At 44.9% G+C, this 26,910-nt stretch overlaps 1 protein-coding gene across 13 annotated transcripts in view; it reads right to left on the bottom strand.

Annotated features, from left to right (window-relative positions):
• The window catches only part of LOC139415226 (spectrin repeat containing, nuclear envelope 2a), a 226,507-nt gene that overhangs the window by 145,197 nt on the left and 54,400 nt on the right, over positions 1-26,910 (bottom strand). For all 13 annotated transcript variants that reach the window (XM_071163142.1, XM_071163152.1, XM_071163147.1 and 10 more), the window contains 25 exons: positions 26,656-26,814; positions 25,559-26,362; positions 25,084-25,218; positions 23,325-23,518; positions 22,513-22,822; positions 21,404-21,525; positions 20,566-20,689; positions 19,983-20,143; positions 19,178-19,328; positions 18,127-18,923; positions 17,853-18,026; positions 16,523-16,673; positions 15,215-15,373; positions 14,726-14,893; positions 14,380-14,481; positions 13,575-13,778; positions 13,043-13,248; positions 12,688-12,795; positions 12,243-12,537; positions 11,893-12,071; positions 3,322-3,637; positions 2,974-3,138; positions 2,439-2,780; positions 1,231-1,355; positions 888-1,017 (listed from right to left, as the gene is read on the bottom strand). In XM_071163142.1, coding sequence (XP_071019243.1) covers positions 888-1,017; positions 1,231-1,355; positions 2,439-2,780; positions 2,974-3,138; positions 3,322-3,637; positions 11,893-12,071; positions 12,243-12,537; positions 12,688-12,795; positions 13,043-13,248; positions 13,575-13,778; positions 14,380-14,481; positions 14,726-14,893; positions 15,215-15,373; positions 16,523-16,673; positions 17,853-18,026; positions 18,127-18,923; positions 19,178-19,328; positions 19,983-20,143; positions 20,566-20,689; positions 21,404-21,525; positions 22,513-22,822; positions 23,325-23,518; positions 25,084-25,218; positions 25,559-26,362; positions 26,656-26,814 — 5,781 coding nt within the window. The remainder of the gene's footprint in view (positions 1-887; positions 1,018-1,230; positions 1,356-2,438; positions 2,781-2,973; positions 3,139-3,321; positions 3,638-11,892; positions 12,072-12,242; positions 12,538-12,687; positions 12,796-13,042; positions 13,249-13,574; positions 13,779-14,379; positions 14,482-14,725; positions 14,894-15,214; positions 15,374-16,522; positions 16,674-17,852; positions 18,027-18,126; positions 18,924-19,177; positions 19,329-19,982; positions 20,144-20,565; positions 20,690-21,403; positions 21,526-22,512; positions 22,823-23,324; positions 23,519-25,083; positions 25,219-25,558; positions 26,363-26,655; positions 26,815-26,910) is intronic.

Genomic DNA, 26,910 nt, shown 5'->3' with positions numbered 1-26,910 from the left:
GCCTACCCAAGTTGATTATGATGAAAATGCCTTTAATGTTAGGGAAAGAGGGATTCTAGTCAGTCGCACAACTGAATGCATTTAACCAAAAACTCTTCTGAATCAGAGACTGATGGCTGTGCTTGGCATTTAAAAAATAACCCCTCTGAGAAATGCCTCATCTAGAATCACTAATATGCCTAGTATTTTCCAATGGAGGAGCCAGATGACAAACCCTCTATTTTTCCGTTGAGACAGAGCACATCCAAAGATAATGGCCCTGATATTAGAGCAAAGTGGAAACTCTATTGGAGAAAACTCACTCGGGTTCCTACCTGTGTTGTTGTGATGGCCGGCATATGGAGTATAAGTGCGCTTTAAGTGCCCTTTTCTAATATTACATGGTAGTCGGGCCTCTGTGTTCAACATGACAAATACGTTAGCGGAAAAACATCTAAAAAACAACTAGTGATTTCTGAACAACCTCAGTAAACTCTGTGCTGTGTTCAACATGCCAAATGCATTTGTGGGAATAGGTTTTTAAAAAACAGCAATTTCAGAACATTTTAAATGGATGGGAGTACAGCATAACATCTTCAACTTTCATTCTTAAATCGTTTTAAGGATTGAGACAACAAAATATATCATACAGACATTGCTTTTTACTCTCAATGTGGTTGGTCCAGTAAAAACAGCAGTGACTTTCTGATTCGCAGAAGTTTGTCTTGTTCGCAGAAGTTAAAAACCGAAACAATATACAAATATTTAATGTCCCTGCAAAACTCTTTTAGGATTTAGGTCCAGGTTCCTGGTAAGTACTTTAATTGTGACAAATGTATTTGTAAAAGGTTCCACACAAATAAAATGGGATGGTGGATGGATGTGGGTGGACAGAGGTACTACAGTACCTGTACAGACTTTCGAGGATTTGACTGTGCTGCCTGGTTCCACTGCTGCAGTTCACAGATCGCCCCAGACATTCTAAGGGCTGTGCCGCCTGAAAAAAGCTGCATTCGTTCATGTAGAGAGAAACACAGGCTACGAAGACAGAGAGGATAGGTTGAGAGAGGGAGAAAGAAGGAAGGGAGAGGGGAGGGGAGAGAGAGAGGGGAGCGGGGTGAATAAGAGTGAGAGGAATGAAAGAGAGGAGAGAGAAAAGGAGAATGGTTTAGAAAGAGAGAGAATACATTAACTCACATGTACCAAAACATGTTTTTCAAAAAATGCTACAGAACAGATATTAATAGGTACCTGTCTAAGTCTTTGGCCGCTGAATCCACAGCCAATTGAAATTCTCCATATGTGTCCTCTGACCCTACTGCTTTCTCCAGGTGATGAAGCCGTGCCGCAAGCTTCCTCAGGCTTTGGTCACAGTCCTGAACAAGTCATGAGATAGTAAGTGTGTTTGTCTAAGTATGTGATGGACGGAAGAACAGTGGGGTATTCCAAAATGCTGCACAATTAAGTTATCCAGCTTATACCATGTCAATTTTAAGCCTATATTTATCAGATGTAGTTATAAGTACACTGAACAAAAATATAAACGCAACATGAGTTTAAATAAAAAATGCCTGAAATTTTCCATACGCACAGAAAGCTTATTTCTCTCAAATGTGGTGCACAAATTTGTTTGTGAGCATTTCTCCATTGCCAAGATAACCCATCCACCTGATAGGTGTGACATATCAAGAAGCTGATTAAATGGCATGATCATTACACAAGTGCACTTTGTGCTGGGGACAATAAAAGGCCATTTTAAAATGAACCGTTTTGTCACACAACACAATGACACAGATGTCTCAAGTTTTGAGTGTGCAATTGGCTTGTTGACTACAGGAATGTCTGCCAGAGCTGTTGCCTGATAATTAAATGTTAATTTCTTCACCATAAGCTTCCTCCAATGTCGTTTTAGAGATTTTGGCAGTACGTCCAACCGGCCTCATGACCATAGACCACTTGTAACCACACCAGCCCAGGACATCCACATCCGGCTTCTTCACCTGCAGGTGCTGAGGATTATTTATGTCTGTAATAAGGCCCTTCTGTGGGGAAAAACTAATTCTGATTGGCTGGGCCTGACTCTCCAGTGGGTGGGCCTGGATGCCAAGTGGGTGGGTCTATACCTCCAAGGCTCACCCATGGCTGCACCCCTGCCCAGTCATGTGAAATCCATAGGGCCTAATGAATGATTTAAATAGATTTCCTTATGTAAAATCTTTGTTCAGTATAGTTATACGCCACTCATAGGAAACGATTCAAACAATCCATAAATGGCTTTGCCCATTCCTTATTTTTCTATCAATGTTTCTACCATGAGAGCGCTAAAAGGAGGGTGAAACTGCCCCTAGAAGCTGATCCTGGGTCAGTGACAAACAATTCCCCACTAAAGGTTAAGATTAGGATTGGGGAAGATGAACCTAGATCTGTACCTATGGGAAACTTCATCCCGGAGGATATACCTGTAGGACGTGCCAGCGCTGCTGGAGCTGCCTAATATCAGTGAATCCTTCAGTCGTTTCTGGGTCGTCCCCCAAACGGTCAGCCAAGCCTTGTAGGACCCTCTGAAGGTTGTCAACCTCCTCCCTGATTCGCTGGTCTCGTCGGGCTACCTGCTCCTCAGCCTGTAGTTGAGCCAGCCAGCTGACGCCCCTCTCTAACTCCTCCTTCTGGTCCTGGAGATCTTTGACCTCTTGAGACAGGGTGGCCTGACCCTTGGTGGTGCAGCTGGCAAGCAGGATGTCCTTAAGAGTCTCGAGCTCCACAAAGTCTTTCTCCATGTGGCCCACGGCCTCCTGCAAAGCCTACTGGGACAGGCAGATTTGTTGTTTCTTCAAAACATCTCACCAAACAGCAGTGCTCTTACAGTGGAAAATGCAATGAAAACGTATTTCTGAAAGGATAAGTTTACATAAGGCTGTGTGTGTCCGTGTGTGTCCGTGCGTTGTATGCATATGTGTGTATGTAGTGGAGTGTGATCACACTAATACATCTCACCTCCACAGCCCCTGTATCAGTCTCCAGGAAACTAGAGTCTCTGGGCTGGGACTCAATACCCAGCATCCGTTCCTGCAGTGAGTTCAAGGTGTGCCGGCACTCCTGCACCAGCTGGCCACAGCGATCCTCGTTACGGACGCCTCCCTCAAGACTCACACACATACCCTGAAAATTCAAACGAGCAATAAAATATATACAGTTTTTGTAATTGAATTAGACGTTTACTTCAACTGTGCACTGCAACTCCCTTACATGAATCAACAGAAAAACATATATTTTTAATCCAACCAGGATTGACTTTAGAAATCTCCTTTTTTTAAATTTATATTTTAAACATAGCCTACTCACATGGAGCTTTTTGACCAAGGCGGGTTGGCAATCCTCTAGTGTAGCCCAGGAAGGGTCCTCCCAATTGGGTTCCTTGGTGCGTTGGGCTAGCTCCTTTCTCTGGGCCCCCAAGGCAGAGAAGGCCGGCCCCAAGGCTGTGGCCTGGTCCAGTAGTGCCCGGGCCTGTTGGGCAGCCTGCCTGTGTTGGGCCAGGCCGGGCCAGGGAAAGAACAGGGAGAGCTGGGTAGTCTGGTGCTGGAGCTGGTTCACTCTGGACCAGGCCTGCTGCCTCTGGACCAGAAGAGAGGAGGAGAGATCGGGCTCACCATGCAGCAGACTGAGAGTGAAAAAAGACAGACAAATAGAGTTAAAGAGATGCCTTTCATGGACACTAACAAATCCAAATCAGGTAGACTGTATGTATGAACTTCATCTCTATGTTGATTATTGTGCTTGAGTGCAGATGCTTTTTCAACAATGGGCCGAGTCTTGAGAGCGCTGGGCGTAAAAAAAATATTGCATCGGGCCTCCCCGGTGGCCCCCAGAGACTCTGACTTCGCGCCCAGGCTCTGTAGCAGCCGGCCGCGCCTGGGTGGTCCGTGGGGCGACACACAATTGGTCTAGCGTCGTCCGGGTTAGGGAGGGTTTGGCCAGTAGGGATATACTTAGCTCACGCCGCCAGGTGCACGGTGTTTCCTCCGACACATTGGTGTGGCTGGCTTCCGGGTTGGATGTGTGCTGTGTTAAAGAAGCAGTACGGCTTGGTAGGGTTGTGTTTTGGAGGACGCATGGCTTTCGACCATCGTCTCTCCCGAGCCCGTACGGGAGTTGTAGCGATGAGACAAGATAGTAGCTACTAAAACAATTGGATACCACAAAATTGGGGAGAAAAGGCAGGGATTAGACAGGGTAAAAAATAAAAACAAATATTGCATCGATGTTAATAGGACATTTGTCTAGTTAGGAACTATGGTACCTACAAATTACTTACTTTATTCCACCTTGTTGCACTGCTTTGTATCTTTATCCAAATTTGTACTAAGTAAACAAACTTTGGACAATTAAGCCTTGTCCGAGCCAGAACAGCCCATAGGTGCAGGAGCATGAGGCAGCTTGATGTAGAATTATACCCCCTGGACAGGAAGCTAGTCTGTAACAGGACCTTACTTCCAAAAGGCATGTTTAGCTTTAAAAACAGATAAACATATTGTATCACAGCACCTCTCTTCTTTCCAAATATCTAATTTAACTGTACTGTACTGTACTGTGTATATATATATATATATATATATATGTATGTACATAGTATTTTTGTCTTTCCTATATAAACCTAATTTTTAACTGTTCTGTACTTTGTATGTGGACCCCAGGAAGAGTAGCTGCTGCATGTGCAGTAGCTAATAATAATACATTAATCTCCCCAATCTATGTCCTTAATGTTGAGAGCCAAGCAGAGAGGCATCAGGTTCCATTTGTAGAGTCTTTGGTATGATTAGACAGGGGATCAAACCCCCAACCTTCCAATCTCAGGGCAGAAACCATAAGGCCAGAGTTGGTATCTAACTTTGACTATAACATTATTGTGAAAACACAATTGTCAACAAAATTGTACGTAGAGTTTCAGTTATTTTCAGGCAAAGATGCGTACTGCATCATTGTCAATTCTTTGTTATAAAAACTGTGAAAAAGGAACAGTTTTCCTAGAGCCTTCGAAGTACTAGATGTGTGTAACCTCATTGGAATGTGTGCTATATCTGTGGAGAAATTATAGTGGAGAAAATATCAAATGTAAATCGGAAGCTTAAAAACAGGGGTGATCATTTTTACTCAGAACTTTGTTGGAATCACCCACGTTTGGGAGATCTAATGGAAATCAAATGTTTTGTCCTGCATCGGGTTACATATCTTTATTCTGTGACTATTGTATATTGTTTTGAAATGAGAAAGCATCCAATGGATGAAATAACACTGCCATCTAGTGTTACATAATGACACACAATATTCCACAACATTCTAAACTTCAATGATGAGCAAAAAAAAGGTTTGTGTTGTTTTTGATCATTATTTACTGTGTAATTCTGTAATTGAATTCAGGTCAGATTGCTTGGAAAGGCAGCACTCTGCAGTAAGGATGATGTGACAGAGTGATATTGTGATGTCACCGGTAGGTTCTTAGAACTTTTGTCAAAGATTTAAAAAAAAGCTTGCCTGCTTGGTAAGACTTAAAAGAAAAGAAAAGTCAAACGAAAACAAAATGGATGTACTCAACTCCTGATAATTCTTCACAAGAATGATTCCTGTCATTCATTTGCATAAGGTGGATTGCCCAGGTAAGGTTATTTCCCTATTTTTGGGTAGTATTTTGTTAACTTTAAATTAAACTATGATTGGATTTGAATCTAGAAAAGTGGAAGTGACTACCTGCGAGGTGGAGTATGCCAGGTATTAGTGGTGGCCCAGCAGTAATAGGCTAGTAACAATTAGTAGTAGCAGCAGTAGTGTAGTAGTTAGTTAGTAGTAGTAGTAGTAATAGTAGCAGTAGTGTTGGCCTAGTAGCAGTACTAGTAGTAGTAGCAGTAGTAGGCTTTTACAGTGTAGTAGTAGGCTTTTACAGTGTAGTAGTAGTAGTAGGCTTTTACAGTGTAGTAGTAGTAGTAGTAGCCTTTTACAGTGTAGTAGCAGTAGTAGGCTTTTACAGTGTAGTAGTAGTAGTAGTAGGCTTTTACAGTGTAGTAGCAGTAGTTGTAGTAGTACCCCAAACCATTCTGTGATTCACGTAAACTATTGTGTTAAACTAAAAGCAAGAAGAGTATGGTTTTTATTTTTTTTAAGCGTTGATCTTTTTGTATAGGTCTTGTTGTTTTTTTGCTTTGCTTTGTAACATTCACGTATTCAACACAATTTGTAAATGGTAGATACAGTTTTTCTAGGCCATTAATTATGATCTCCTCATTCGTATGTTTTCATGGAAAGATGTCATAAACAGTGAGAGGAGACTGTTACCATGCCAGCATTAAATCTATGTCTAATTTTAAAAAGTATAATGTGAAAAATAAGTAATGGTTGTAACATATCAGTAGCTTTCTTCTGCTACATGCAATCTAATCCATCAGTTGATACTATTATTTTGTCTTTCAAAAGCATTTTGTCCACATTTGCCGCCATGTTATCAAAGCTTTTCAAATCTTTCACTATAAACCAGTATCATTTTACATCAGGTTGACTGTCCTAGTATGAACATACTAGTTTTTTTGTAAAATATTGCATGCATTCACAACATTGTGCATTTTTGTAAGCAAAAACTAGCTTGGGCAAAATAAACGTATCCTAACTATAGTTCATTCTGTTTTATGTTTGCAGGATGCAGGCCTGATCTAACATGGCTTCAAAAAGTTACATCACAGAACCTTGGTTCAGCTACATTCTGTGATCAGTGTACTAGAAAACATGGTCCCTGCTGCAATCATTCTACTGGACCTTTATCAATCAAGCCAGGGTGCAGTGCATCAATTGACCTAACACCACAGGGGCAGCCAACGAATGATGCCCCTGTGATGAGAACACTTCCAGGGCTTGCGGCCGGATCTACTGGGCTGACCTACCACGATAACCAGCCCACTAATGATCCATGGTATTTGGAGCACCCAAGGAGGGAAGACAGTCCTTCTCCTCCTCCATCCCCAGAATATGACAACAATGTATTCTCCCTTGCAGAGGTCTTCGAGGGCCATGAAGAAGAGGACAGTTTATCTCCTGCTTCAGTGTACATGGACTGCCTTGAGGAGCTTAACCCATCTCCCTCAGCAGGATCCCCTCAAGCTGACTCTCCCCCAGACTCTCCTGCTTTATTTATCGTAGAAAGTGATGAGGGGGAGAAGTTCTCGGAACTCCGTCTCTCTCCATTTCCAGTGTTCCTTGAGTGTGAGCAGTGCAACAACTATTGCTGTTCTCCTTTAGGAGAAAGGATTGAGACATCTCCAGAACATGGGGGCAAAATTAAATCCTCTTCTGAAAAATGGCAAGAGATCGAGAAAGTTCCAGAGTTTAAGAAAAATATTGAGCTGTCTCCAAACTCTGGGCAAACATTTGACGTTTCCCCTGAGCCAGAACCACAAATTGAATTGTCCAGGGAGCATGAGACCCTAAAAGGGCCATCTAACCTCTGGCAAGAGATTGCGTCGGCTTGTGAACCATCACAAATGATTGAGCAGTCTCCTGATCACAAACAAGAGGTAGAGTTTAATTCAGACTCCTGTCAAGTGTTTGAGGAGCCCCTGCAATGGACTGAGCAAAGCAAAGAGCCTCAGAAAGTGCTCCAGTTGCCTCTGCCACCAAAACAAACAGTTGAGCAGTGCCTTCAAGACATTGAGCTGCCTCATGAATCCATGTCTACTGAGCCCGAACAACAGATTGAGTTTTTTTTTAAAACCCACCAAATAATTGAAATGTCATCTGAACCTATGATTGGCTTATCTCCTGAGCACAGACCAGCTGTTGAACCACCACTTGAGCCTATAATATCTTCTACTGAAACACAGCAGAATGATCTCCAGCAAATAACTATGCCTTCCCCAGAACCTGGCACAGTGTCAAAGGCTCCCACTGAGCCCTGGCCAGAGACGGAATCATCCTTTGGTCCATGGCAAGACATTGAACCATTTTCTGAGTACAATCAAGGGACTGAGGTGTCACCAAACTACTGGCAAATACTTAAAGTATCTGAAGTATCTCAGCCCCAACAACTGACTGAATTGTCCACAGACACACAAGGAGAGTTTAAGCTTCCTTCTGATCCTATGAAAAGGAATGAGGTGTGTACTGAGCAGAGGCTAGGGGTTGAATTAAACCCTGACTTCTGGCAAGGGTTTGCGATCTCTACCGACTCCAAGCAACAAAACAAACCATCAATGGAGACTCAGGGAGTGTTTAAGGTACCTCTGCCACCAAGACAAAGGGCTAAGTGGTCTTCTGGGTGCATGCAACTGATCCAACTGTCTCATGAGCCCATCGAAGGTATTGATCTTCCTACAAATGATGTGCAAATGTTTGAAGCATTTTCTGGGCCCAAACAAAACATTGAGGTTTCTTCTAAATCCCACATAGGGACTGAGTTGTCCCACGATCACAGGCAAGGGATTTACTTATCTCCTGAGCACGAGCATTGCATCGAGCCAGGACAAGAGACTGAACTCCCAATTGGACCTCAGGAATGTACCAAGTGGTCCTCTAACTTCATGACAGTATTTGACATGTCCAATGAATTCCAGCAACCAACTGGATCATCCACAGATCCTCAAATAGTGTTCAGGCTACCTCCTGAATCCATGCTGAAGAATGAGTTGTGCCAAGAAGCTGAATTGAATACAGACTCCTGGCAAGTGTTTACAGCGTCCAATGAGCTCAACCAAGAGATTGAGACAGCCAAAGACCTTCAAGAAGTGTTCAAGCGACATAACAAACCCGGGCAGAGGACTGAGCAGTCATATGGATGCATGCAAGGGTTTGAACTGTCCTCTGAATCCACACACACGATCAACCCATGTTCTTCGAAACCCCACCAAGGGAACGAGTTGTCCCCAAAATACAGGCAAGGAATTGAGTCATCTGAACATGAGCAAGGCATTGAGACATCTTTTGGGACTAAGCTTTCTATTGAATCTCAAGAATGGACGGAACAATCTCCCAATTCCTGGCAAATAAATGCAATGACAGACGAATCCCAACAAACTAAACTGTCAACAGAGGAAAAGTCTACGCTGCTTCCTGGACTAAAGCTAATTAATGAAAAGTGTCCTGAGCTCAACCAAGAAGTAGAACTGACCCCTGACTCCTTGCAGGTATTTGAGGTGTCCAATGAACCCATGAAAATGACTGAATCAACCACTGAGTCTCATGGGGTGTTCAAGGTTCCCCTGCCACCAACACGACTGGTTAGGAGGTTTTCAGGGTACATTCAAGGAAGTGAGCTGTCTCATGAGTCCATGCAAAGAATTGATTCCTTTGCAAACTCTGGGCAAATATGGAATATGTCCATTGAACCCAAACACCAAACTGAGGTGTCCACTAGACTCAACCAAGGGACTGAGAGCTCCCCTGAGCCATATGATTGGATTGAGCGTTCTCCTAGCTGCTGCCAAATATTTGAAATGTCCAATGAATGTCAACAAATGACTAAATCCTCCACAGAGACTGAGGAAGAGTTTAAGCTGCCTCCTGAACTCAAGCAAAAAACTGAGCTGTCTTCTAAGCACAAGCAAGGATATGAATTGACAACTGACTCTCGGCAAGTTTCCAATGAGCCAGCCAAAGAGATTCAAGGAGTGTTCAAGATGCCTCTGCCACCAAGAAAAAAGGTTGTGCAATCTCAAAAGTGCATGCAAGGAATTGTTCCCTCCGGCCAAGTGTTTATGGGCTCTGCTAAGCCCCAACAGCAGATTGAGGTGTCTTCCCAGCCCCACCAAGGCACCAAATTGTCCCCTAAACCCAGGCAAGAAACTGAGCATGAGGAAAGGATTCAGCGATCTCTTGAGTTCAGGCATGGGACTGAGATTCCTATTGAGCCTCAAACATCTAACGTCCCAGAAAAGCTTGACGTGTCCACCGAGCCACAAAAACTAACTCTGGGAGAGTTTAAGCTGCTATCCACACTCAGGCAAAAGACTGGGAGTTCTTCTGAGCTCATGAAAGGGTTTGAAGTGACTTCTGATTCTAAGCAAGATACTGAGCTTTTTGAAACCCAACAACAGATTGCGATAGGTCTTGAGCTACAGGAAATAACTGAAATGTATCATAGTTTAAAGTGTGATTCAGAACCATCTACGGAATCCTTGCTAGAGACCGGGCCATCTACAGTGTTGGAGGTGTTCCCTGAGCACTCTACCGAACCCACTCCTGATTCCCTGCAGAGGAATGAATTATCATCTGACAGAAGTCAAGGAATTGATCCAGCCAATGAGCCCATGCAAGGAATTGGGTCCTCTCTTGAGTTCCAAAAAACAAGTGACAACACTGTCTCAGAGCGACCCCTCCACTCCCCACCCCCTTCTTTTGACTTTTCTTCCTCTCCTCCACCACCTATGTTCTTCTGTGATGTAAAACCATATAACGATTTAAGACTCACGCCATCCAGCCCTTCACATGATGAAGAGTTTGATGAAGCAGAATCTCTTGGCACCACATGGAGTCCAGAGTTTATGGTAAGTGAACAACCTGAGCTGGCAGAAGAAGATTCCCATATCTCCATTCAGAGTCATGGGCCAATGCAAAGGGTGAAGAGATTGATGCCATACCCATACACTATACCAAGAGCTATTGAGCACCATGAGAATGAAGATAGAGACAGGAGTATATATACAGTCAACCCGGCAGACCTACCTGACACATCTGGAGGAAGTAGAAACCTGCCCGAGATTTTCGAGTTAGAAGCTGAAGATGCAGATTATGACTCTGATAACAAGGAAGAGGGCTTCTGCTGTAATGGCAGAACTCAGAGCCCCCAATTGGCTGGCACCTCTGGGAATGCAAGATCACCCAGGCACCAGGCACCAGGTCCTCAACATGCAAACACAACTAAGTCAAAGCAAGTTTTTTTCAGAAATGTCCAAATTCACAGCAAGCTTGTCAAGTCAACCACCCAGACCTCTTATGACCACAAGCCTACGGTTGCTCAAGGTAGAAAGCGTTCCAGAAAATCAAGCCATCAGGAGGAGATCAATGACAAGATCGAAATGTCTCTGAGAAGGAGCACTGTGGCCCGTCGCACCAGTACAATTTTTTCCCACTCTCAGACACCTAAGCCTTGTAGCACTGTGTCAAGACACCAAAGCGATTATGGTGAAGAGGATGACAACTGCTGTAGCCGGAGTTCTAAAAGCCAACGGCTTAACAACCCCACTCTAATGATTCTATATTCAGGTGAGGCTGTACCTTCTTATATGCCAAATTTCCTTCCAACCCCTGGCAGACTAAGTCCTACTCTTGAGGATAGTGCTAAGATTAGCTGTTCTAGCCACGCCCAGGGTCCCTCACTCACAAGGAACAGAAGTGGAATGATGATGAGGGCAACACTGAATCCCCCAGCAGAGTCAGAGAACGACAAAACAGAAGAAGAGAAAGTCAAAAGGACAACCGCCCCTGAGGACAAAGACTCTGACGCATAGCATCCTCCTCACCCCACTTATATATTTGAACAATAAACACATTCAGCATCATACTTGAGTCTATATTGTAGTCATTTTACAGTGCTATTGTGGAATACAATATGACGATTTGTGGCATGGATCTGGAGTGGGTTTTTGCTTTTTAAGAGAGCGTGAGAGTGAGAAAGAAAGAGCGATAGAGAGAGAGAGAGCAAAACTGCATGTACAATTCAACTTTAAATGACTCAGTGGCAGTTACATTTGCCAAGACCCACTCTAAGTTTACAGTTTACACTGTTGGTAGAAACGGAGACCGAGGAGTACATCTTGAACTATTCACAATCATTCCATCAATATTCTCCTACTATCAACCAATTACACAGAGGTCATGCCTTTCTGACAGAAAAAAATCATGAAAAGTGATTAGTGTCTCGAGTCTCATTCAGTCACCTACCTGCGGTGTTGGTCTGCAGACTGCAGAACGGCTCCCCAGTGCACCTCTGTGTAACTGACGGTCTGCATGATGTCCAGTTTCAGACTCTCTCCCAGGCCCGGTCTGTGGGCCAGCCTGTGGCCTGCTTCCTTTAGCTTCTCCATACGAGACTCTCCCTCTGCCTTGGCACTCAACACAGTCTGCCAGACACAACAGAGGCAGCAAGAGACAAAGGTTTCATGTTTAAAGGTACAATATGTGACTTTCATTTCAGGTAATTTCCTTTTTTTATGCGCTATTAGAGGATATCTGCACCACCACCAAATAATCTGCAGGTGGAGTTTGGAGTAAGCCCAAAGACAGGTTCTTGCCTCTGCAGCTTGTAGTCTTTGCTCAGCCTGGCTGTGGATGCATGGGACTCCAGTGGCCAGAGAGTCAGCCTGCTGTTGCAAGACTCTAACCCAGGCTTGGGTGTCCTGGGCCAGAGTCTGGAAGGCCTGGGTGTGGCTGGTCAGAGAGCTCTGGTTCTCCTTGGAGGAAAGCAGATGGGTGTGGAGACTGCAGCAGCGCTCTAGAAGTTTCTCACTCTCTTTTAGTAGGGGGGAATGCTTTAGGGTGCTCCCATGCAAGGTGGTTATGTGTCCACTGAGGGCCTCTGTGTGCTTACTAAATTTGGGGGAGGAGAGACAGATGAGTTAAAACCAACACTACCATCATTTTGACCTTTATGACCATCATCATCATCATCATAATTATTGTTTTGATCATTATTGCAAATGTCATCATTGTAGTTAATGCAATTTTAGATTATGTGACCTGTGTTCGACTACTTCCTCCTGCAAGCGGCTAAGCTCCTCCCCTTTGTCCACCTTCAGCACTGCGGCTTGCAACCACTCTTGCAGACGGGCAAACTCCTCCTGCAGACTACCACACAAACACACACACGTTAGTAAAACACTACTGCAAGTAAATCCTAACTAATACGTTATTTGCGTACCATAAAATAAAGTGCAACCAAAACCACTCTAAAAATCACAGATGCTGGATTTTGTAGTACATTTGGGGGAACATGGAATCTGATAGTATGTCACACATTATACACCCAAGACGGACTAATATCTGAATAGATACACTTGTAACTATCAATAGGTATGCTTGTGACAGCCAGTACCTGTGCAAGGCCTTGATATCCCTCTGGGCCTGCACCCTCATTTCACTAATGTGCTGACGGGCTGCGCAGACAAGCTCATGCAGCCGGACACCATCTGCAGCTAGGCTCTGCAAGCTCTGTGGGCTGGCCACGGAGGTCATGAGGTGTAGCTCCTCCAGGAGGCCCTCCGCCTGCTTTTCCTGTGTCTGAAGCTGTGCAGACAGCTCCTGCACATGAAAGCAGTTGTTTGAGCAATGAGTACCAAGACTAGTGGCAGGAGGAGAATAATATTATGGAAATCAGTGTTTTTTTAATACTGGGTAGTTTTAGACACTAATAAGAACATATAATAGGTTCAAGGAAATCTGCTGATCATTATAATACATTGTTGTGTCTTTATAGTAAAACAATCAATGGCTCAATCAATCAATGACTCTCAGGAGCATAGTTCTTAATCATCCCTCACATGAACCAAAGAAACCATGGGTACCCTCTGAAATGGGGATATGGGTCAAACATAAGAGATACCAGATGGGAAAGTATTGGCACTCACCTGAATCTGTGTGAGGAGCTTTGGGCCGTCGGCAGCACTGAGCGTGTCCAGTGAGTCCTGGATGCCCTGAAGAGAGGAGTGACACTCGGCCATCTTGGCTGCCACTTGTCCCTTGGCCACCACCAGGTGCCTGTAGACATCCTCGAGGTCGGAGAAGAGCTCCTTCACCTGCTCCATCTTCTTCCTCATCTGGGTCTCGATCACCTGGGTGAGGAAGAGGAAGTGGAAGAGTCGGTCACTGCTGAGCATCATTTTGAAAATTGAACAAAATAAACGTCTCTAAATTGTGTCTCTAAGAGAGTATTACTTTCAACTTTGTAAACAAGGACCCTCTCTAAAGTAGTGATAAAGAAATTCATAAGAAGAAGCGCAAAGACCTGTTCAGGCCAACCCAGTGCCATATAGACTTATTCAGACTAACTACGGCAATCTCAGACCCACACAGCATATCCCAGGCCCATTCAAGCTGTCCTAGGAGTATACAGGCTACCCCAGGCCCATTCAGGTTATCCCAGAACAACAGAGGTTAACCAAGACCCACCCAGGTTATACCACTCACACAGGCTATTCCAGACCCAACAATGCCCATTAAGGCTTTTCCAGGTCCTTTGGATCCCCCAGACCTACCCTGGACCACACAAACCTGTTTATCCAATATGGAGTTAGTGCCAAGAGAAATTGAATTTGAAGGAAAGAATTTAGCATTTGTATCCAGAAATTGAATTTAATATAACTAATATCACTCCATATTTCCAGATCCACTCAAGTCCCACTCCCACCAGGCCCACTTCTCAGGCCCACTCACCTGAAGCTCCAGTGGGGGCTCCTTGCTCTGCAACAAGACCTGGATCTCAGAAGCCCTCCTGTGGAAGCGCCCCACACTCTCCTCCTGGACCCGGATCTCCTCCTACAGTAAGAACACAACATGGGTCCATGATCAAGGTTGGGACCCAATCCATTTCAATTTCAATATATTCAGGGAATTAGTTGAAATCCCAATGAAACAAAACGGCAGAGAAAAAAAGTCTGAATTGAGATTCGGAAATAGTACTCTTGGAATCTTTAACTGGAATCCACAGGCAGACAGACAGACCATCACAATTCCCCTTTCAAAGTGAAAGGACTTGAGTTGCCAGAGGGCGTTATGTTACCTGCATGGCTTTGACTTCTTGTTCGCTGTGGAAGGGGTGTGACTGCACCAAGTGGGCCATTTTGTGGCTGGTCCAGCTCTCCACCTCTCCGCCCAGCTGTAGCAGCCCATCCCACAGGTCCAGCCCCATGCGTAGGTTGTCCAGGTGAGAGTCCGTCCTCTCTGTCACCTGGGAAAATCACAGCTGTTAGGTTTGACGTTCTAGGCAATAATCCATTCAGGTCACACATTTATCTGAGTACCTACCCTACGAGACTTGGCTTGCGTTCGGTAGACCAGAGCAAACATTTTGACCCGAAGGGTTAGTACTGGTTCACTTGGGTAAACACTGTTATTACACTACCCTAAAGTGACAAAATAGGAGAGCCAAAGTCACGTGAGAAATTTGACGCAAATTGAAAACGTGTCTTTCTGCTGAGGAAATATAGGGCCCCCTGTAGTGTAACGACTTGTACTTGCATTGGTCTCTGGCAATGGGGTGAGAACTCACATCTAGCCAGCGGTCCATCAGGGTGTCAGCCTCGCCCTCAAATGGAGTTTCAGGGCAGTCAAGGATTTGGCGCAGCTGAGACTGCAGCTGATGGCAGGTGCCTCGCATCTCCTCCACTCCCTCCCCGAGACCACTCAACTCTGCCTTGGTGCTGTGGACCTGGTATATACACACGCACATGTACGCACGTATGCACGCATACACACACACACACGCACATGCATATACGCAATGCACATGCACACACAAACAGACACCCACACACACATAAATACAAAAAAAGGCACACAGAAAAAGAAGTATGAAAAATAAATACACAACAAAGCACATTTGAGGGAAAATGTTATTAGGATCTTATGCTGCAATCGTGTGGTGGGAAAAAATAGATAATTATGGTTGTGGTATCTGTTGCATAGTTATTGTGGTATCTGGTGCATAGTTCTTGTGGTTGTGGTATCTGGTGCATAGTTCTTGTGGTTGTGTTATCTGGTGCATAGTTCTTGTGGTTGTGTTATCTGGTGCATAGTTCTTGTGGTTGTGTTATCTGGTGCATAGTTCTTGTGGTTGTGGTATCTGGTGCATAGTTCTTGTGGTTGTGGTATCTGTTGCATAGTTCTTGTGGTTGTGTTATCTGGTGCATAGTTCTTGTGGTTGTGTTATCTGGTGCATAGTTCTTGTGGTTGTGTTATCTGGTGCATAGTTCTTGTGGTATCTGGTGCATAGTTCTTGTGGTATCTGGTGCATAGTTCTTGTGGTTGTGTTATCTGGTGCATAGTTCTTGTGGTTGTGGTATCTGGTGCATAGTTCTTGTGGTATCTGGTGCATAGTTCTTGTGGTTGTGTTATCTGGTGCATAGTTTTTGTGGTTGTGTTATCTGGTGCATAGTTCTTGTGGTTGTGGTATCTGGTGCATAGTTCTTGTGGTTGTGGTATCTGTTGCATAGTTATTGTGGTTGTGGTATCTGTTGCATAGTTCTTGTGGTTGTGTTATCTGTTGCATAGTTCTTGTGGTTGTGTTATCTGGTGCATAGTTCTTGTGGTTGTGGTATCTGTTGCATAGTTATTGTGGTTGTGGTATCTGTTGCATAGTTCTTGTGGTTGTGTTATCTGGTGCATAGTTTTTGTGGTTGTGTTATCTGGTGCATAGTTCTTGTGGTTGTGTTATCTGGTGCATAGTTCTTGTGGTTGTGGTATCTGTTGCATAGTTATTGTGGTTGTGGTATCTGTTGCATAGTTCTTGTGCTTGTGGCTGTTGTTCTTGTTGCAGTTATTGTTTTTGTTGTCATTACTATAAGTTGAAGCTCTCTACCTTAGTGAGGAGTCTCTGTAGGTTGTCTTTGCCCATGTACGAGGCCTGTTCACTGATGGTGCGCTCGGCCCTCTGTAAGGTGCTGCTTAGACGACTGTGTACCATTTGGAACCTCTTCAGTAATTCTGTTAGACCTCCACAACGATCCAGCCTGTGCAATGCACACACACAGCTTGATCACAAACAGCATAGTCACGCACAGCACAGTCACACACTCGGTCAAACACACAGCATGTTCACACATACAGTTAGTTCTTATTTGAAGTGTCCTTATCAGGTGTTGACTGTTTTCTGAAAAGTTCCCTTTCCCATCCCTTCGATACTTGTCTGTCTACTCTTTACCTCCATTTTAACGTCACTCCCTCTTTACCTCCATTTTAACCTCACCCCCTCTTTTCTCCATTTTAATCTCACTCCCTCTTTACCTCCATTTTAACCTCACGCCCTCTTTACCTCCATTTTAACCTTACTCCCTCGTTATCTCCATTTTAACCTCACTCCCTCTTTACCTCCATTTTAACCTCACTCCCTCTTTATCTCCATTTTAACCTCACTCCCTCTTTACCTCCGATTTATCCTCACTCCATCTCTACTCCATTTTAACCTCACTCCCTCTTTATCTCCATTTTAACCTCACTCCCTCTTTACCTCCATTTTAACCTCACCCCCTCTTTTCTCCATTTTAATCTCACTCCCTCTTTACCTCCATTTTAACCTCACGCCCTCTTTACCTCCATTTTAACCTTACTCCCTCGTTATCTCCATTTTAACCTCACTCCCTCTTTACCTCCATTTTAACCTCACTCCCTCTTTATCTCCATTTTAACCTCACTCCCTCTTTACCTCCGATTTATCCTCACTCCATCTCTACTCCATTTTAACCTCACTCCCTCTTTATCTCCATTTTAACCTCACTCCCTCTTTACCTCCATTTTAACCTCACTCCCTCTTTACCTGCATTTTAACCTCACTCCATCTTTCCCTCCTCTCTCCTCCATTTGTCTCTTATTTTTTGCTCCTCTCCCTCATCTGTCTTCTTACCTCAGTAATGCCTCTGTTGGTCTGCTCCTCTCTCCTCTTTCTTTGGGCCTTAAGCCCTTCCCCCTGTTCCTATACCTTCTTTTTTTGGAGTGCATCCTCCTCGCCTCTATGGTGTCCCCTATTATTTTGGGCAGTATCCTCCTCCCCATTGACCCTGTCACTCCACCTCTCCTTCACCTCGCCTCTTCCTCTCTTACCTCCCAGTAATGGTTCTATTGGATATCTCCCTCTTATCTTTTCACTCCTCCACTCCTTTATTTCAAGTCTTCTTCTCTTCTTTCTGTCTTACCTCTCTGTAATGGCTCTATGGGTCTCCTCCCACAATGTCTCCAGCTCCTGTGTGGCTCCGCCCCTCTCGGGGTTGGAGGTCGTTTGCGCAGCACCACGGTCTGCAGCCTCTAGACTCTGCAGCTCAGAGCGCAGCGCAGCCAGACGCCCCTCCTGGTCTGCCAATGCACGCATCCTAGGAATAGGAGGACAGGGAGAAAGAGCGTGTTTGCTCATCCACAAGTGCTACAGAAAAAGTATGTATGTGTGTGTTTGTGTGCATGTTTGTCACTCACCTGTGCTGCACTGCAGGGAGTGTTGGCTCCTTCAGTCCCTGCTGCTCCACTGCCCTCTGAATCTCCCTCAGGACCACCAGTAGGGCCATCCTCCTCTGGCCTGAACTCCTCTTCTCCTCCCCCTCTTTCCCTTCCACCTGGCCCTTCCTCCTAAGGCCCAATGATTCCTCCTCTTCCCTCCTTCTTTGGGCCTTAGGCCCTACCCCCTGTTCCTGCCCCCTCTTTCTTTGGAACGCATCCTCCTCCTTTTGTTCCAATCCCCTCCTCTGCATGTCAGGCCCTGCCCCTTTCCCCCTCCCTTTAAGGCTTAGCTCCTCCTCCTTCTGCTTCTGTCCCCTCCCAATTCCGCTTCTGGCCAACTCGAGGTCTGCCTCATCCAATCGCCGTGACAAAGCTGCCACTGTGTCACGACAAGTCACAGCAGCTCCATCCATCGTCAACTCCATTCCGGCTGCCTCCAGTAAACCATCCACGCTCCCGGCTTCTTCTCCATACTTCCTCACACTCTGCCGGATAGACAGCAGCCCGGAATGCCTGCCTCGGGCCCGGGTCGCACCATCTCCATGTTGCCAGTGGTCCAAGGGAACCAGCGCAGCCTGTATGCCAGCGTCGGCCTCTCGTATCTGGGCTAGAAAGCAATCAAGGGCCCCGGCGGCAGAGCGCACCCTCTTTAGTGTCTGTCTGAGCTGGTGGAGGCGGTGCCACTGGGGTGGGGGCATACAGGGGTCTAGGGCCCCCCCCCCGGAGGTCTGCCCCGACACGCACTTCAGCTCCGCGTGGAGCCGCTGGTCCATTTCCTGGGGACAGGAAGACAGTAGACACTTAAAGACACACTCTTTGAACTTGATTAAATTACCCCTTGATTATTGAAGAATATTACTTATTAACGGCTCATGAGCTTAGTGTGTGTGTGTGTGTGTGTGTGTGTGTGTGTGTGTGTGTGTGTGTGTGTGTGTGTGTGTGTGTGTGTGTGTTGAACAAAATACATACAACTCATCAACTGTTGTGAGTCAAGTCAACTGATGAGTCAACACTGACGTGTACAGTATACCTTAAAGTCAGCCACAGTCCAGGGATCAGTCATCCCATAGGCTGAGATAGCTATGGGCTGCCTGGTGATGCGGTCAAGCTGGTCTGAGATCAGTGATATCTGAGAGTCTGCTGATTCCATCAGCTCCACGGTGGTTTCCAGAGAAGCCATTCTGAGAGAGAAACACAAACCATTTCATTTCACACACATGTATGCACACACAAACGCAGGAGCGGTGGAGACTTCCCTAGTCTCGTTAGTATCTTCTGTCATACGTCTCCCCTGTGGTGGTTAATTACTTTACTATCAAATGAGGAGATACAAACTTATCACACCAGTCAGAGTTATACTTAAACTAAATCTTTAATAATAAGAGCTTTGCAATGGCAATGACTTTCAACGATTCACCATTTCTAATGAACCGTTGAGCGTGATAAAGCAAAAGTACAAAGATCTTTGATAGCCAAGATACACCCCTTTCAACCTACATGACGAACAACAGATGCATAGAATGGTACAAGGTTAAGATTTGTATGAAAGATATCTATGATACATAGCAGACAGCAAGTGTTGTGTCAATTCCAAACTGGAACCGTCTCTTCCTGGTACGGTATAGAACAGAAACATTACCTCATGTTCTCTGGAATGCTCTTTAGGTTTTATCACCCAAAGACATCGTAAATATCCTCTGTCACACACAATAGTTAACAGAATACTATATTATGTTGAATGCAATACAAGCATTATAACATGATCTTGCAATTTCCCTGACACCCCAAATGTAGTTTTTCAAATAAATCAAATTAACTTGAAACTGTGACTGGACCTGGTCTGCAGGCAGATCTGCTGGCCTCTCCACTGCTGAAGGAGGTTGGCCCCTTCACTGTCCCCCTCCAGTCCACCTCCCTCTGCACTCTGCTGCTGGGACACCTGGGAGGACTGCAGCTCAAACTCAAACCACAGCACCTCAGTCTCCTGCTTAAGAGCCTGCCGACACACACACATATTTTTGAAACGCACACACATTTAAAACACACACACACACATTTTTTTTTTTTGTTGTACACACACACGTTTTGAAACGGACTGAAATGGGGAGGTACTACCTGAACGTGCATAATAAGATATTCTAATTTTCAAACAGCGTGTCCTACTAAACACAAATCTGACAGGGAGGCAGCTGAGACCATAGAAATGATCCGTGCCACCCATGAGTGTTCCAGTCCAATTGGTGTGAGACTGGGCATTGTCCCTTCCAGTAGTTCTTTGTCTATTTCATGTATTTTTTAAAATCTTGTGTACGTTGCAAAGCTATTCAATGTTTCTGCATAGTAAACTGCCAAAGTGCATCATTGTGGCACAGGTGTTTATTTTTGTGTGAAATAAACCATTATACGGCTGAGCCTTACCTGTAGCTCCTTGATGTGGCTGTGCAGGGCAGAGGTGGTGACTGGCTCAGGCTGAAACTCTCTCTCCAGACTCTGTCTGTTTCTCTGGAGCTGTGAATGGAAGGCTGAACGGGAAGCTCTGTACCTGAATAGCCAAGGTTCAACTTGGTTATTATTATTTTTTTTAAATGTAAACAAAAGTGACGCAGTACAAACAAATTAAGACTGGAATTAAAAACCTAAAAACAACCAGATAAAATATGTCAAATATAAAAAGTTGTTCAATTGATTCAGTGCAGTCATTTAATAACAACACATTTGATCTAGGAGCATCTTTCAAAACAACCAGGGATACTGTCCCTGAAAACCAGAGGTGAGAATAAAGCATCAGACAGATTAGCGACTTTCTCCTGCATTAAACAAAACTATCAAAGTATAAATGTCAACAGGTGCGACAAGTTTTAAAATGGAGCGTTGGTTGAAACGGTTTGGTAATGTGGTCGATTGGCCCTGGCTACTTGTTGTTGTAGCGGTTGGCACAGTGTCTAAAAACAGTTTATAGTTTTCTTATAGCATTCTATATCTGTATATGAAAGTGTATATTTAACTAAACATTTTACAGTCATTCCAATCTGTTTCTCTATCCATATCTCAGCATCAACACATGATCCAACCATTGTTCTTTTCAGCTCATCCTATCCAGTCTTACAAACTGTGTAGGCTAATGCAACGATTTGAGCTCGCCTTGAACAAGTTGAAAAGAGGCTTTAATGGAAGAGAATTATCAGCATGCGTCTTGACTGTCTTTTTTAAACTTATGTTTACACTAGCCAACATACAGTAGAGATGGATCCCTTACCTCTCCACCACTTCCTGCGTCGACAACCCCTCTTCCTGTGGGGGGGTGGTGTCGGCGGCCGGGATGACTGTCCGTTCAGGTGCCTGCTGCTCGGTCTCCACGCTATCGCCCCTGACAATCACCTAGGAGACAGGCAAACAAGCGCACTGTAACAGCGGGGTCAGGGGAGGCAGTAAAGTCAAACAGTGGCTCTAGCACACTCCGGCATGAAGGTTCCCCCTAGGTACTGACACAGGATCAGTATCTAGAGGCAACTTCACCCTACACCCTCTAGCACGGCTTAATCCAATTACTGGGGATTAACTCCTACAGCTGCCACTGTCATAAGAGGTGCCTGGAGCAGCCAACCAAGACTCGGCCTCTAGTAAGAGGTTCTTAGGAAAAGGGCAAATGGCAGTTTTTCTGAAGATGTTTTAACACTTTATTCAGACGGCAAGTAACTGAGATGAGAAGAAACAATGGGAAGGGTAAATGCAGGGGCTAAACCCCAGTCTCCGGTGGGGAGTTGTAAATGATGACACGTGCCAGTTACCACGACACCATGGCTCTTCACAAAGGCCAGTTTAAAAGGTCCAATGCATCTGTTTATATATTAATATCAAATCATTTCTGGGTAACAATTAAGTACCTTACTGTGATTGTTTTCAATTTTTATTTTTTTAAATTGTTTTTTACAAATATTACTTCTTAGCAAAGAGCAATTTCTCAAGCAAGAATTTTGCAAGGACTGTCTGGGAATGGTCTGAGTGGGGAAGGGAAATCTAGCCATTATAGGCAGAGAGGTGTGGAACTCTTTCTTATTGGTCTATTAACTCATTTACCACTAACTAATGTATCCTCTTATACAGCATAAATATTTTGAATGAAGCTATAATGTCAGTTTTCCTTTCTGCTAACTAGCTAGCTAGTTGGCCTAGTCTTTGAAATGTCAATTGCCATTCAGATGTAACCAGAGCCATCTGAGAATATATATATACACAGCTATCCACACCCTTCATTGAGCCCAAGCCCACTCTCTGAGAATATACTTTCCCAGCCATTAGTAAGAATGAAACACCAGATTCAGGATACCCGAGACTAGCATCCTACCATCCTACCACTTCCAGTACCTGAGTGTGATTTGGGCCTTGTTGGTGGCTTTTCTGGACATGCATTAAACGACCCCCTTGGACTTGCAGTAGGCGGCCCTGGACATGCAATGGGCGATCTTGGACTGGGAGTGGGTGTTCCGGGGTCTGCAGTGGCAGACCCTGGACTTGCAGTGTGCGGTCCTGTCTTAGTTGGGTTTGGTTCTGGTCTTCCAGAGCCTGAGAGCGGTGTCCAGCTTGCTTTTGTGGGAGCTCCTGGCTTTGCTTTTGTGGGCCAGCCTGCTGGCCAGTCTCGCTCAGCAGGGTGTGATCTCCAGGCTCGCACCCCCTACTAAAGTGACACAAGAACAACAACAGGGGGTAAACCCAGGACAATTACTTAGCTAATCAAATTGGCTGGCCTCAGGAAATATAAATACAAATACAGATAATTAATATTTTGAGGTTTTACAGACAAAACAAGTGGCTGATGTTTAACTAGCCCATTAATAATTAAACTTTATAGCATCAAAGATGCTCAGAGAATTTAATCATTTTATTACTACTAAGATATTAAAGACACTACGGGTTATTTGCAATTAGAATTGTTGCATAGATCACCATGGGCAGACCAGAAATTGGCCCGGGCATTTCTAGTACACCGGCCCATTTTTTCCCCTTGAGACCCCAATTACTAGCCAAATGATGATAATTTTGCGCAAAACCCTCAATTTATACTAGACCACTGGGCTAAAGATGGACCAGCCCATCTGGCATTTGCCAAAACTTCCCAATAGCCAGTTTATTTCTGTAGAGCACCATTGAAACTTTGTAACTGTAGTGCTATGTTTCACCTGTCCTGCGGGGGCACTGTGGCACCGTGCTGCAGTTGCGGCAGCATGCTCCCTTGCCCTCCCCCTGACTCCCTTTGCTGGACTCCAGCTGTGATGGGGGAACTTTCCGGGGCCAGGGTCTCACAGAGCTCCCTGAGGGCCTCCAGGCACTCGGCACCCCTCAGCGTCGCACTGCCCTCTGAGGGTAGACATGCCTAGAACAATATAAATAAAATAGAATAGAATGAATCCTACTGGTACACGGGTACGCATATGTGGGTACACAGACCCGCAAGCAACTGCGGCCCCTCATGATGAGTTCAGAGTTTTTGTGGCCCCCACCCCCATCAAAGTTTCCCATCCCTGATGTAGACCAAGCTCCAGAGCCACGTTTGGAGTACAGTGAAGTCAAGTGGTTAGGAGAATGAGAACCCCTTTAGACTAAATGAGACTGATGTACAATCAGGATCAACCTGTAAACAAACACGTCTCCTCCCAACCCTTCTGCTTCAAAGCCTCCATTGCATGGCAATCACAGGTGGCTGGTGAGTCGAGGACAGCTCATAATAATGGCTTGAATGGCGTGAACGGAGTGGTATCAAACACATAGAAAGCATATCATTTTGATATCATTCCATTTATTCCCCCAGCCACCACGAATGGAAAAATTAGGCCTCATTTCATGCTATCATGTTACCGTGCAACAATGCTGTGAAATATTGATTCAAAAGATTTCGTGGTACCTGTCGTCTGTACACAGGTTCAGGGTCAGTGGCATCTCGCTCAGTGTTAGTAGTGTATATGTCACATCTCATAACAGTGGGGTTAAGGGACCGCACCCCGTTGATCTCAGACCACAAGAGTTGCAAAAAGGCAGTCATCTCTGAATGCACAGCCTGGGCGTCACAAGACACAAAACCACTGTTAGTAAGACGAGGCATTAAATCAAATTAAATTAGCATAGAATGATAAGCTGCTCATGCAATGCATTGGTACAGTGTTCATATTAGGACTCCTATTGACTGACACAACTACAGCTGGTGTGTGCAATCCTAATATGGACACCATACAGCTCCCTGCAATTGGATTGTGATAGGTTGACAACAAAAAATGTATCCACTGATCTGCACATAACCTATACATTTCCCAATGGAGCTCAAAGCCCTGTTAGGTATGAGTTTAATCATCACTTTTCTGCCAACCCTAACCATTATGTTTTATTAAAAGGTTATTTATTGTGGCTTGGGGTGGTCTAGCTGTCTAGGCTGCTGCCTCTAGAATAAATGTACTGCTACCAGCATGGGTTTGAATCCAGCCCATTACTCTTTCAGCCACAACTCTCCTATTTTTTGTCTATACCTCTTCCTGTCCTATCCAATAAACAATAAAATATGTAAGGGGTGGGTCTGCCCCGCTCCTTAAAAAATAAAAACATGTTATTTATCAAAGGCAGAAAAAATTCACAAAAGATCTGACGAAGGCCGTGAGGCCGATACGTAAGCTTATTAATGATCAGTGATACTATCAAAAGCAGTGTGCGGTTTCCTTTTTCCTTCATCTTATTCAACTGTTGCCATGCACCTGCAAATAAGATTGCTCAGATGTCGGAGTGCCTTTTGAATTTTGTATTTATCAAAGGCAGAAAACAGTGAACAAACATTTTCTATAGTGGCCCTTCCTGTAAGTTACTCTGGATAAGGCTGTCTTATAAATGACGAAAATATAACATTTTATGTAAATGTGATGTCTTCTTTGAACCAGCTCCTTTTCCCATTCTTACCTCCCACTGGCTCCTGACTGAAAGAGACAGTAGCTTCACGGCTTGGAGCTGGGCCCCAGAGCAGAGGGCCCCCAAACCCTCAGCGGCCCCCAGGAACTCCTCCAGGATGGCGGGCCTCAAAGCACCCAACGCCCTCTGGAGGACGAGAGATCATGCAGACAAAAATCATGACCACCACTCGGACATGTTGACCATGAACAACACGACCACATACTGACCATTGACCAACACTGACCATTGACCAACACTCCAAACAGACATTGAATTCCATAAATATGAGGTGTTGCACCATTGCCATACTCTGAGATTACAAACGACAACTTCTGACAAAGGAAACTTTTACTATATTGCACAACATTTGACAGGTATTAAATAAAGAGACACTTTATTCAGACATATTACAAAGTTACACACATGATAATAATGGAGATGGAAATGGCAACCTTTGACAAGAAAAAAACCTCTGATGTCATACCTCTTTTCTCTTGGCTTGCCAGTCAGACATCTCTCGGTCACTGAAGAGTACGATGGCTTCCTGGATGTTCTCTTGCAAGCGAAACTTGGCCTTCTCCAGCCTGCTCCTAGCCATCGCCTTGGCTTTCGAGTAGATCTCGCTATGGACCATGAACGGTGGGTGTGGAGAGGCTTGGTCGCTACACTGATGAGGAGGGTTCTGGGTCCTCAGCTGGCCTTTAACTCTGAATTTGGGGATGTGGGTCTGTTTTTGAGTTGTTTCAGACTGGGTTTGGGACACCGTGGGAACATGGTACAAAGATTGACCCACAGGCTGCTGCTCTTGCTCTTCGTGACTTTGGTTCAAAGGTTGAGTTTCACTGGGTTTGGCGTATGTTTCAACTTGGGCCAGAAGCTGAACTCGAGGTTCAATGGGAGTTTGAGTTTGCTGCGTTTGAGGTTTGTTTTGAGTCAGAACCTGAGATTGAGTGAGGCCCACCGGCTGAGGCTGTGTTGGGGCCTGAGTGTGAGATTGACTTTGTGGTAGGGCCTTGATGATGGCTGTCTGCTGGCTGATGTCCTGGGGTAGACCGTCCCCTTGCAGTGGGCTATGGGGCTCTGTGTGCCGCCGATGTGGGGGTGTCTGAGTTGCAAGCTTGGCGTGGGATGGCAGGTTACTCTTGCTCTTGGCTGTGGCCGCTGCAAATGAACCCCTCTGGGTCTCTGGCAGTGAGTACCAGCGGACTACCACCTTGGGTGGTGGCTCATCCCCCGCCGGGACCCGAGCTCGCCTTGACCCCAGGGAGCTAAGCATCTCCACCATTTCCTGGAAAAGGAAAGACACCCAAAGCAAACACCTCTGAAACTGAGACATACAAACTTCAAAGAGCACCCCTCAATTTCTATATCCGCCTACAGTCTTAACATGTTCATAAACTAAGGGTTTGGTCTTTGGGAATGTAACAGCCACCAACTGGATGTATTGATAATCTGCTAGTTTAATGGTCGAACATGACGACCCACACTGTTTTCCATAGACTGAAATGGAGCACTTCCGTTTCCTACCTAGCTAGATAATCATGGCTGCTGTGTGAATCCGTTGTCCATTACTGTAAGTACCTGAGCCTGAGCAACCGCTTCTGTGACTCTGTCTTCCAAAGCAGCTGCATTGAGGTGCTGAATAGGGGAGTTCGTCTGTGCTTTCTTCACCAGGACTTGCAGGTCCTGCCCCTCTGTCACCACTTGGCCCTCAAGCTGCAGGCCACGAGAGATCAGTGCCTGTGCGGAATGAGAGAAACAAACAAAATGTTGCAAAAACAATATTTTTACGTTTCTGGAATGTTTTGAAGTAATGTGTCGTGGAAATTCTACACA

Source organism: Oncorhynchus clarkii, chromosome 8 (genome assembly GCF_045791955.1).
Source record: "Oncorhynchus clarkii lewisi isolate Uvic-CL-2024 chromosome 8, UVic_Ocla_1.0, whole genome shotgun sequence".
Classification (NCBI taxonomy): Eukaryota; Metazoa; Chordata; class Actinopteri; order Salmoniformes; family Salmonidae; genus Oncorhynchus; species Oncorhynchus clarkii.
The sequence above is the reverse complement of the archived record's forward strand: the minus strand, read 5'-3'. Positions and strand labels throughout refer to the sequence as shown.